Source organism: Arachis duranensis, chromosome 7 (genome assembly GCF_000817695.3).
Source record: "Arachis duranensis cultivar V14167 chromosome 7, aradu.V14167.gnm2.J7QH, whole genome shotgun sequence".
Taxonomy (NCBI): Eukaryota; Viridiplantae; Streptophyta; class Magnoliopsida; order Fabales; family Fabaceae; genus Arachis; species Arachis duranensis.
In genome coordinates, this window is record NC_029778.3 from 27,160,327 (window position 1) to 27,173,422 (window position 13,096).

At 33.0% G+C, this 13,096-nt stretch overlaps 2 protein-coding genes across 2 annotated transcripts in view; one reads left to right on the top strand and one right to left on the bottom strand.

Annotated features, from left to right (window-relative positions):
• The window catches only part of LOC107458395 (uncharacterized), a 24,975-nt gene extending 21,502 nt beyond the window's left edge, over positions 1-3,473 (top strand). Inside the window, exons 10-12 of the mRNA XM_016076602.1 lie at positions 121-837; positions 931-2,148; positions 2,347-3,473. Of these exons, the coding sequence (XP_015932088.1) occupies positions 121-837; positions 931-2,148; positions 2,347-3,473 (3,062 nt within the window). The remainder of the gene's footprint in view (positions 1-120; positions 838-930; positions 2,149-2,346) is intronic.
• Positions 3,474-5,709: 2,236 nt separating this feature from the next.
• LOC107458406 (uncharacterized) lies at positions 5,710-8,084 on the bottom strand. The gene is made up of 2 exons (XM_016076610.3): positions 7,894-8,084; positions 5,710-7,694 (listed from the first exon to the last, which is right to left on the bottom strand). The coding sequence occupies exon 2, from the start codon at positions 7,655-7,657 to the stop codon at positions 5,948-5,950; it is 1,710 nt and encodes a 569-aa protein (XP_015932096.1). The 5' UTR covers positions 7,658-7,694; positions 7,894-8,084; the 3' UTR covers positions 5,710-5,947.
• Positions 8,085-13,096: the final 5,012 nt, after the last annotated feature.

Consider the following 13,096-nt stretch of genomic DNA (forward strand, 5'->3'; position numbering starts at 1 on the left):
GACGACCCAATACACTTGCTGGTTAGTTGAACGGAGTTGTGAAAATAAACAGTGCCATAAGAGTAAATATATGCTAAAGCTCAAAAGATAGTAATCATAATTTCGTCCACCAGGTTGCAGGTTTAGTTGTTGGAGATTTTGATTCAAATACAAAAGAAAGAGATATTATTGTCGAAACAAAATCTGCCCAACTTCAACGAATTTCAGAACTCAACCCATCATATTTAGGATTACAATATCCTTTACTATTCCCTTATGGTGAAGACGGCTGGAGAGAAAACATCCTTTTAAACAAATTGCCGAAAAATTCTACACAGGAAAGCTCCTACGTTAGCATGAGGGATTTTTTCGCATTTAGAATTCAGCATAGATCAAGTCGTGAAGGTGTTTTGTTGTATTCTCGACGACTTTTTCAACAGTTTTTAGTTGATGCATTCTCAATGGTTGAAGCGGTTAGACTTAAATATGTATACTCAAAGCAAAGACAATTCAGAGCTGAAATCTATAAAGGTCTAAAAGATGCAATTATGAACGGTGAAACTGAGGCATCATCACTAGGCAAGCGCATTGTTTTACCTGCAACATTCACAGGGGGACCACGATATATGATTCAGAATTACCAAGATGCAATGGCAATTTGTAGGTCAATTGGTTATCCAGATTTATTTATAACAGTAACTTGCAACCCCCAATGGGAAGAATTGAAGCATTATTGTAAGGAAAATAATTTAAAACCTGAAGATAGACCAGACATGGTTTGCACATTATTCAAGGCAAAGTTGGACATACTCATCAAAGATATCCAAAAGAATAGAATTTTTGGTACATCAAGGGCAGGTAATACTCTAAACCCGCACTTTTCGTGAGAAAATGTTAACTATTTCAATCCATTATAATACTATTATACTTAATGCATATTTATTATTGCAGTTATATATACTATTGAGTTTCAGAAGCGTGGATTACCCCATGCACACATACTACTATTGCTTGCACAAGAGCATAAATTCCCTGGTCCTGATGACATAGACAATATTATCTCAGCAGAAATTCCAGATCAGACTCTGGATCCAGAATACTATCAGGCAGTTAAGGCTTTTATGATGCATGGACCCTGTGGAATTGCAAACAAAAATTCACCTTGCATGGAGAACGGTGTTTGCACCCGACATTTTCCTAAAAAATTCGTAGAGTTTACCACCATCGATCAAAATGGATATCCACTTTATAGACGTCGAAATGACGGTCATACCATTGAAGTTTCAGGTATTCATTTGGATAATCGGTATGTTGTGCCACATAATAAGTTCTTATTAATGAAGTATGGTGCCCATATCAATGTTGAATGGTGCAATCAATCAAGATCGATAAAGTATCTTTTTAAGTATGTTAACAAGGGAAGTGATCGAGTCACAGCTTCTTTTTATTCAACTTCAACGCTTCCCAATTCTAATTCAATCATAGATGAAGTGAAAATGTATTATGATTGTCGGTATATCTCTCCATGTGAATCTGCTTGGAGAATATTTGCATTTGATATTCACTATAGAAGACCTTCAGTTGAACGGTTAAGCTTTCACTTGCCCGATGAACAACCAGTTATCTTTGAAGATCAAGACAATTTGCAAAGAACTGTTGATAAAGCAACAATTAAAGAATCCATGTTCATAGCTTGGTTTCAAGCAAACACAGACTATGATGCAGCTAGACAATTAACTTATAACAATTTTCCAACTGAATTTGTTTGGAAACGCAGCCTGAGAATATGGGAGCCAAGGAAAACAAACACTGTTATTGGTAGACTATTCTTTATCCCTCCATCTGCAGGTGAATTATACTATTTAAGAATGTTACTCAACATTGTTAAAGGGCCAAGAAGCTATGAAGAACTTCGGTCTTTCAATGGTGTTGTTTATCCTACATTCAGAGATGCATGTTACGCGCGTGGGTTACTTGATGATGATCAAGAATACATTGATGCTATTGAAGAAGCCAGTCATTGGGGTTCTGGATATTATCTGAGAAAGCTGTTTGCAACTCTTTTGTGGTCAAATTCAATGACTCGGCCTGAAGTAGTTTGGCAGAGATGTTGGACTTTACTTTCAGATGGGATACTACATAGTCATATAACTATGTTCAATTTACCCGGTTTGAACTTATTCATTAATATCTACATTTGTTTTTCTACAACTTTCTTCATCAAATGTCCACATGATATCATTTATTATATTGATATTAATATGAAAATTGTTGAAACTTTTTAGCAAATATAAATGTCACAATGTACAATTAAATGTCTTAAGGTGTTTTTATTTTTCTAATACTCATTTTCAATTTTAATTGCAGATTTGGTTTTATCAGACAATGAATTATCAGAACTTACTCTAATAGAGATTGAACAAATACTTAACAGCAATGGCAAAACACTTCGAGAATATGCAACAATGCCATTTCCCAACATGGATAACATCCACAGCATGAGACGTGGCTCTTTGCAAAACAAATTAATATTAGATGAACTCCGCTATGATCGAGTTATGTTGGCTGAGCAACACAAGAAATTTTTATCACAAATGACAATAGAACAAAAATATGTATATGACCAAATCCTTCAAGCTGTCAATTCAGATTGTGGTAAAGTTTTCTTCTTATATGGGTACGGAGGTACAGGAAAGACTTTCGTTTGGAATACTATCTCAGCTGCTCTTAGATCAAAGGGTCAAATTGTCTTAACAGTTGCTTCAAGTGGAATAGCTTCACTCTTGCTACCTGGAGGAAGAACAGCTCATTCCAGGTTTGCAATCCCCCTAACTCCTGATGAATATTCCACCTGTAATATAAAACAAGGAAGCCCACTAGCTGAGTTAATTTTGGCAACCAAACTTATTATTTGGGATGAAGCACCAATGATGAATAAGTTTTTCTTTGAAGCACTAGATCGAACTATGAGAGACTTGCTTCAGCACACAAATCATTCAAGTTTACGGTTGCCATTTGGGGGAAAAACAGTCGTCTTTGGTGGTGATTTTAGGCAAATCCTCCCAGTGATAACAAAGGGATCTAGACAAGATATTGTTAATGCATCGATTAATTCCTCTTATCTATGGCATGAATGCAAGTTATTAACTTTAACTCAGAATATGAGATTAAGGGCTTCAATAGAAGATGAAAGCGTCAAAGAACGAAAAGAATTTGCACAGTGGATCCTTGATTTAGGAGATGGAAAGCTTGCTCATTCAGAAGATGGATACAGCATGGTCTCTATACCACCTGAACTCTTAATTACAAATTTTGATGACCCAATTCATGCAATCGTTGAAGCTATATATAGTGACTACCTAAACGATCCCACAGAGTTCAGGAATTTGCATGGCCGTGCTATTTTGGCTCCAACAATCAACGTTGTTGAACAGGTTAATGATTATATGCTAGCTTTAAATGAAAATGAAAAAAAAAGTTTATCTCAGCTCTGATTCACCTTCCTTTAAAGAAGGAGCAGCAGACAGTGTGGCATCAATGCATATTCCAGAACTTTTGGCAACTCTTGAATCTCCTAGACTTCCAAATCATGAGCTTTGCTTTAAGCAAGATTGTCCTGTGATGCTTATTAGAAATATTGATCATTTAGCAGGCCTTTATATATAATAGTACTAAATTAGTTATCACAAGGCTTGGCAATAAAGTTATTGAAGCAGAAGTCTTATTAGGATCTAACATTAGTGAAAAGGTTTTCTTACCTACGATGACATTAACTCCTTTACATTAATTTACAAACTCACTTGATATTTATGTCGTTTATTGCAGCACAGGTATCAAATTTAGAATGAAAAATGTGCACTTTTGCTTCAACAATCAAATTTCCTTTTCTTGCCATGTACTTATATTAATTAACTATGTTTAATTAATGCATGATCCAAAATTATTATTTACATCATTGTTATCATATTTCTAAACTCGATAAATGTAGATGACAATTATATCATTATCCAATTTTTATATTTTCTTCTCATGTATCTTTATTATTAATTTCTCAAACTTAATCACCCACCCGCGCGTATGCGCGGGCCTCTTGCTAGTTATAGTAAAATTAGGAATCTTGTACCATTGCTTATGGTAATGTATAAGTTCTCTGTCCTCTCATAACTATTGGTCTATTGCTCCAATAACATTAGTGTTACCGTTCACACAATGCTAAATACCCGCCTCTTTCTTTCTTTCTTTTTAATTTTTTGGTTGATTGGTCAATACCGACCAATTAAAATAAACAAATACCCTGCTTGCCGCAATAAATCAAATACGAAAATTCAGTTTGATAAAATTATTAAAATATAATTTTTTAAAAATTGTAGCATATATATTTAATAAATCAAATTAAAAATAATTTTCAATAAGTATAAGCAATAATAATTATATTTGATAAAATAATTTTTAAAATTTAAAAATATTATAATAATATATGAAATTATATTAGACTTTTTAATTTCAATAAGTACTAGTCAATTTTAAAAAATTCAATTTTTAGTGTTCTCAAAAGTTCGGTATTTTTTAAAAACTATAAATATAAATATATTATCTTTTTTATTTATCAAAAATAAAATGAGAAGTTTGTGTTTTTAAAAAGTATAAATACTTTTCCAAACCAAGACGAACTCTTTTGCTTTTGGTTGATGACTTGATGTTGTTGTCCAAGTTTTCTTGGTTTATTTCTTCCGTAAATGTATTGTCCCTTTTGATAGTGTCCAAAGGAGTAAAGAGAGTTATCAAGAGAGCAATTATTTTGTTAAAATACTTATTTTGCTAATTACTAATTAGTGATCTAAAAATATTTTTTTTTTTTTGGTTGTAATTATATGTTGCTTAGAGGGATAGCTGAAAATGGGTAGGATACTAATTTCTTAAGGTTATACCACTTTTAGATCTTTGCTTTCTTTGGAGGTAGATAATCGAGTTCGTTTTAACTTTTGGAAGGACCCACTTAGTGAGAGATTCCTCTTCTAGTTCTAGTTTAACTTTTCTTCGTCGACGTAATTTATGAAATTTCCCTATATAATTTAGTATTTTAGTTTAACCTTTTCTTGGGATGGAACTTGGTGCCTGCATCTACTTTGTGGAAGCCTACTACCAAAAACAAAGCAACAAGATCTTTTTGCCCTTTTGAATTTTTAGCTTTATTCTTATCAATGGCCCAGTTTTCTTATAAATAAATCATAAAATTGACATCAATAGTGAAAAGAGTAGTTTGATGAAAATTGATGTTTTGTGTGCATTTAGTTCACCTACTCCTCCCAAAGTATACCCCTTAAGATTTCCTTTTAGTATTATAGTGAAAGCTTAACTGACACATGATTTTCTACATATAATCATCAACCTACCCTGCCTGTACCCACCACAAACCTCAGCCAAATATTGAAAAGATATATGTCATAATGGTAACAAGAATACTACTATATCCTTAGTTTCTATGTTGTCTTTTATGATAAATATTTTTCCAAAAAACCACTCAACAACTTTGAAAAGTGCTGTTTTCAAATCACTGAATATCCAGAGAATTGGTATGGATTTAGCAAGAGGAAAAAGAATGAAAATATGATAAAATTGTATAAAACAAAGGATTTACTTTGTATCTATTCAATATAAATATAAAAAATACTATAATAGTATAGAAGAGTTTCACCATTTACGTGACACTTAAACTTCTCAGATGAAAGATTTAGGCACCAAAAAGACTTCAATTTAGATCTATAGAGTCAACGAAAGAAGGTGAAAAGGACTTCAAAAATCTCCAAGTAGAAAAGTAAACACTACTCTTACAATACAAAACGTTTTTACTCCTCATTGCTAGGGACTAGTAACTGTGGTTACAAACTCTCAAATTCAACACAAATAGCAACTAAAAGTACAAGTATATCTCAACCAAAACATTGGAATCTCAAGTTTCTCAGATATTTTAGTTTGTTTGAACATTACAGGTATTGATACCATCCTTGCAATCACTGGTCAAATCGTTGAAAGTTTCAATCTGCTTTTTACCTCTCAAGAACACTTCCGTATCAATGGAGACTCTCATGTAACCATCGAATTCTACCGGAACACCGTTATTGAGCTTTGTTGTATCTGAGTTCCATTCACTGGTTTCATCCCAAAGATCCTTATATTCATCAAGAAAATGAGTGGTATACTTATCTTTCAGGGGATCAAAGAAGGAAGTATCGGGTTCATTTGTTGCGATGTAAAGGTGCCTTCCATCGTCAATCTTGTCCCGCAAGGTTGAGAGAAGTGCGTCCGGGGAGGTATGCGCATCGAGATTTGGCCAAAGCTCTTTGTTCCTCGCCTTTTCCCCTCTCACAATATGAACAGCATCATAGTCCCAGTTCAACCTTGAAGCTATTGCGGACACTATATCCATCAACCTCTTCGATTTCCATATCAAATGCCACGGCCTTTTAACGACAGATTCTGTCTCTCCCTCACAGACCCTGTACCAATAGTTATCCGGTTCAACTTCACCGAACTTCCTCATGATCAAAGAATCCTTCACTTCCTTGAGCTTCATCGGTGTGATTTTGTAATCCTCCACAAGATGAAGACCCATCCCATCCTTTTCGTGCCACTTATTCCAATCTGTCCAAAACTGTTCCTTGTCCAACACAGATGCTGCCTCCTTTAAATGCTCAAAATCAAAGTAAAATCTGAAATCTTTGCCTTCCTCGTCCTGCTTCGACGAAGTGTAAATCGAAGATAGGCAAATGCTCAAATCCATAACCAATGTTCGATTTAGGTACTGAGCTTCCCCAAGAGCACACAAGAAACTCCACAAGTAATGATTCATGCTCTTACACCGATCTCCACCTCCAACATATATCAGGTATTTACCATGACTAAATGAACTCTCAGACTCAACCACGGGGAGGCTGTCGTTAACATTGGTCTCACCAAAAACAGGTAATGCAGTCACCTGATCCACCTTTGGTGGAGCCTTCTCAAGCCCAGGTTTCTGATTCTTCTTCCTCTTCCTAGCATTTAACCCACTATGATATTCACCAATGCTAACAATGCTAAGTGAGCAATTCTCGGCCCTCTGAATAACAAACCTCCTATAATCCTTATAAAATGCAGCAGCCTTCCCTTCCTTTGGCCTGAACCGCCATGCCATATCGCAAGTACTATCATTAGAGCCAGGAACCGCTTTCCCGAACCGGTAGAAATGGATATCCTTAAACTTCTCAATTGTGGCCCTCATCAACATATGAAAAACCTCAGGGTCCCTACAATCAATAGGGCCAGTGGTCTCACATTCAGAGGCCACGGTAGCAGCCTCGCCCCCGGATTCAGCATTAGCCGAGTTATTAACATCCTCCATGTTAATAATCGAGCCGAAAACAGTCTCGTTGGCAGCAACAAAATCCTCCCCGGTCTTAACAACAGTGTTATCGGACTTGAAAGTGGCATTGGATTCAGAAGTGAGGAATGTGGTGATCTTGGTTGAAGGGTGGAACAAAGGGTCCTCAGGTTCATAAGTTGCAGCTATAATTGTGAAAACCAAAACCCCAACAACAAAGACAGAGAAACAAACATTCCCAATCATGGCCAATGCACTGTGACCCAAATTCTCTGGCCTGAAGCTTCCAGGTCTGGAAAACACAGACCTACCCAACATTTCTAATGCCTAAAAGATCAACCCCAATATATGTATCCTACACAAAAATCAACAAACAAGAATACCAAGTTAACTAGAATACAAGAATACAGCACCCAAAGGTTCAAAGTTCTCATTTTTAATTTTGTTTACGCAATGAAGAGGAACAAGAAGTAATGGATCTGAAAAAGCTAAAAAGAGAGAAACATTTTAATCTCGAAATTTGCAAGATCTGAATGCAGATTATGGTGACTAACCTGTTTAGTGTTGCTACCTTGAAAGACGAAGAATGGAGCAAAAGCGCATCACTGAAATCTATCGCGCTATGTTATGTGGCTCACTCACTCACACGCATAAGGTCAAGGTCCCTTGCCTTCATGAGCTGTGTCTTCTTCTTAGCTCAAAATCAGATCTTTATAGATCTAACATTAAAGATAAAAAAATGGTCGTAGAAAAGAAAAATGAAACGCTGGCTTTATACTTTATAGTAAAAATAAGAAAAGAATAAAAATAGGTACTTGACCCACGGATATTTAAACACAAGGATAAGAGTATTTTTAAAATGAGATAAATTAAATTTAAAGATCGATATGTCTAAATTTAAAAAAATTAGTATTTTAAATGTATTTTAAAATTTTAAAGAATATAAATATTTACAGGCCAAAAGATCAAACACTTATTTATCTTTTTCTCAAAATAATTATCTACATTCTTTTATATGCACCAAAATTATTAAATCACTTACTAAAATCAATTATTAAAATAAATATATATTAAAATATAAAATATATATTAAAATAAATTAAATTATATATATATATTTATATATAATAACTATTTTTAATAATTAATTTTAGTATATAAATAATATTTTTAAATAACTAAATAATGACTTAAAAACCAAATCAAAGTGTTCAAATGAAAATCAACTTATTTAGTATAAAATCACAAGACATAGTATTTGAATTGTTTAAACATCTAAAAATATTACGTCTACACAAATAATTAATCATAAAACTAATTATATTTTTATATATAAATATATTTTTAATTTATTTTTAATATATAATTTATATTTAATAATTAACTTTTACTGTATACGTACCATAGTTATTAAACATCCCATATCTTCAGTTTTCATAGAAAGTGTGTATGTAATATATTTTACAGTTTTTTATACACCAAAAAAATGAATTTAGTTGTGAGAATTTAAATTTAATGACTTAAAATTATTTAATATAAAATATGGATATATTTAAATGTAATACTTTCAACTTGATTTTTTTTTCCTTTTATGACAAAAATTGATTTAACTATAATTTAATCGAAACTTGATTATATGTTTAACTCGACTCAATAACTGGTTTCTAAGATAAAATTATTGCTAAGACTTAAAAAGGTAAAATTATTGCTACTTGCTAATTGAATTGTAAATACAAATTTATTAATGGAAACGTTAGTACCAGAAGAAATCAAACTGATATTGAACATGAGTCACATTGACTAGATTTTGATGAATTTACTTTCAACTGTTGTTTTACGCTAATTAAACACAATTATTTTCAATACTAAAATACATGTTAGGAAAAAAATTAAATTAAAAAGTGTGTGAAGAGAGTAAGATAGAGTAAGCAGCAAGCGAAATGCGCACCATGGAGGCATTGGGATTTGGAACAATGAATCTAAAGGTAAACAAAAATATTACGATTATAGTTAAGGAAACTTTTCACGTGTACTTTCTGGAATATGGCTATTCCATTTGTTGTTACCACCAGATTTAATATAAAAAAATACAGATGATCTAGATTTAAGAAAAAAAATTTTGTAGACATTCACAAAGAAAGTGTATGGTGGGTATGCAACCATTATATCTTTTGGACAGGTTATATATTATATGTATTTTCTATAATTAACATCAACAATTAAAAATTATTAAAATACTAATATATTGATACACTTAAAATTTTTTCTATATTATATATATTAAAACTGCATCATTAGATGAATTAAGTTGATGGTTTTGTTATAAACTTTTTTTTCATATAAAAAATGAGCTTACATATTTACTTAATAAAAAAAAGTTGTTTAATAGAAAATGATACTATACTAGTAAATAAGCGTTATTAATTTGTTTCATTGGAAAAAAAAATATGATATACTGACTGGAATTGTCACTAAATATATTTTTAATTTAATTAATTAAATGTAAAATAAATTTTTAAAAAAATATATTTTCTTTAAATGCATAAAATAATAAATAAGATAATTTTAATACTAGTATAAATTAAATTTAATTGTTTAAGTAAATACTACTGTAATAACATTAATAAAAATTTGTGTATAAATAATATTACTTATATTTTAATTTTATTGATTAAACTCATTTCAAAGTATGAGTATTAAATTTATTGTGCTAAAATTTTAAGGATAATATAAAATTTCACAATAAATTAAGTTTACCTAATATTCATTAATTAAATAAATAAATTTATTAAAATCTTTTTTAATTAATTAATTAATGATAAGCCTTAGAAAAAACACCAATCTCATCAATCTTGTTAACTAAATTGTAATATATGATAGTTGATAGTTTCATGAGCAGAAATGATCAAGAAATAACATAGAAATTAATAATGGATAAGTAATAAGGGATTGATAGAAAAAATAAATAATAATTTTGTGCATGGTTAATATTATTTGTGAGAAATATTTATTAAGAAAAATAAAATATTAATTATTAATTAATATCTTTAAGTGAAAAACATATGTAGTCAAATTAAAAAAAAATCAGAACTAGATCTGTGAATTTTTTTAGTTGCCTACGGTATTATTAATGTTTTGAAAATCGGACCGAATCGGCCAATTCAATCGAGTTAATTGGAAATCGGTCACCTAGTCAGTCCGGTCCACCTGTAAAATTGTCCTGTAAAAAATTGGTAAAAATCGATCAAACCGATAGTTAATTGGCAAACCGAACGAACCGGCCAAGTTTCAGCAAGCACCCGTTCTCCTCCCTAAATAACGAAACGGCATTGAAAGGTATAGCATTATCAGTGTATATTAAACTTTCATCATATGACGGTTCCTTGAAACCAGATCCAATTGCAGCAATACCATCCAATGCAAGTTGAAAGTAAAGTGATTGAATTGCATTGAAATGAATACGTGCATCAACAATCCATTTGGCAAGTCCCAACTTAGCCTTGTGTACAATTTCTTTAGTAGCCAAAATATTTTTCAAAGTCGGTTGAGATCGTGGAGTAGTCCTTTCTTTAAAGTAACTTCCAATTTGTGTAGCTACTATAGCTCTTCTCTTTCCTTTGTCTTCCGTTGTTGTAGGAACATCAACTTGTACAGGGTTAGGCAATTCAGGCTCTTGTGCATGTGTTTTTCCACCATAAGACTCCTCTTCAAATTTTTTTTTATCTTATTTTTTTTGTTTTCCATCAAAATCCTTTTGAATTGAAGTTCAACTTCTTCGGGGACTTTGTTACATACTTTAATTTGTCCATGAATTTTCGCAAGATGATATTTCATCCAATATATCCCCCTTCCATTATAAGTATTCAAACAAAAGATAAATGTATATTGTGCCTTATGATTTTTATCATACTTCACAATGAAATATTCCCAAGCCGGGTCAGATTTTTCTCGAACGGAACCTGAGATTCTTGTACCGCATTATGTTGTTGTTGTTGTTGATCATTTTGTGACTGTTCCATCTAAATTCATAATGCCAGAAATCCAGAATCCAGACCAACGTATCAATTCATGTTCATACAATTCATATGGCATTCAACATAATTAAATTCAGCAATTTATCTAGTTAATTCAATATAGTAGAATTGAAAAATAAAAAAATTGAACCCACATCAACATAGCAGAATTCTAAAATTGAACATATATCAAATTTATTCAACATTACAGAATAATTAATCATATAATAAACAAAATAAAAAAATTAAAAAACAGAAAAAGAGAGCAGAAGAACTCTGCATCTGAAGAACATGAACCTACTTTAAATCTGCCTTAAATTCTTCCCTGAATAAAAATTTAATTGAAAAAAATCACAGTACTCAAAACAAAAACTCAAAAAGATTGAAAAAATGAAAAATAGAAGAAGAGCTAGAACTAACTGCAAAAGAGCACAGAAGGCCAGAGCGATGGTGCACGAAATTGCAATCACACTTTTGCAATCCCGCACAACTAACCAGCAAGTGCACTGGGTCGTCCAAGTAATACCTTACGTGAGTAAGGGTCGATCCCACGGAGATTGTCGGCTTGAAGCAAGCTATGGTTATCTTGTAACTCTTAGTCAGGATATCAATAATTCTCAGGGGTGATTGTAAAAAGCAAAAGAACATGAAATAAGTACTTGTTTTGCAGTAATGGTGAACAGGTTGAGGTTTTGGAGATGCTCTATCTTCTGAACCTCTGCTTTCCTACTGTCTTCTTCTTCAAGCACGCAAGACTCCTTCCATGGCAAGCTGTATGTAGGGTTTCACTGTTGTCAATGGCTACCTCCCATCCTCTCAGTGAAAATGTTCAACGCGCCTTGTCACGGCACGGCTAATCATCTGTCGGTTCTCAATCAATCGGGTTGGAATAGAATCCAGTGATTCTTTTGCGTCTGTCACTAACGCCCAGCCCTCAGGAGTTTGAAGCTCGTCACAGTCATTCAATACCGGAATCTTACTCGGAATACCACAGACAAGGTTAGACTTTCCAGATTCCCGAAATCCTACTCGGAATACCACAGACAAGGTTAGAATTTTCGGATTCCCATGAATGCTGCCATCTATCTAGCTTATACCACGAAGATTCTGTTGGGGAATCTAAGAGATATGCGCCTGGCCTGAGGTAGAAGTTGTCAGGCACACGTTCATAGGTGAGAATGACGATGAGTGTCACGGATCATCACATTCATCAGGTTTATGAACAAGTGATATCTTAGAATAGAAGCAAGCGTGATTGAATGAAAAATAGTAGTAATTGCATTAATCCATCAAGATACAGCAGAGCTCCTCACCCCCAACCATGGGGTTTACAGACTCATGATGTAGAAGATACAATGAGAAACGTGTAAAGTGTCATGAGGTGTAGATACAATGTCAAAAGATCCTATTAATAGTGAACTAGTAACCTAGGGTATACATAAATTAGTAAATGACGTAAAAATCCACTTCCGGGGTCCACTTAGTGTGTGCTTGGGCTGAGCATTGAAGCTTTCATGTGTAGAGACTTTTTCTGGAGTTAAACGCCAGCTTTTATGCCAGTTTGGGCGTTTAACTCCAATTTTTATGCCAGTTTCGGCGTTAAACGCTGGGAATTCTGAAGCTGATTTGCAACGCCAGTTTGAGCCATCAAATCTCGGGCAAAGTATGGACTATTATACATTGCTGGAAAGCCCAGGATGTCTACTTTCCAACATCGTTGAGAGCACGTCAATTGGGCTTCTGT

Coding starts and splice junctions, on each gene's coding strand:
- LOC107458406 (XM_016076610.3), bottom strand. CDS start 7,657: ATGTTGGGTAGGTCTGTGTTTTCCAGACCTGGAAGCTTCAGGCCAGAG.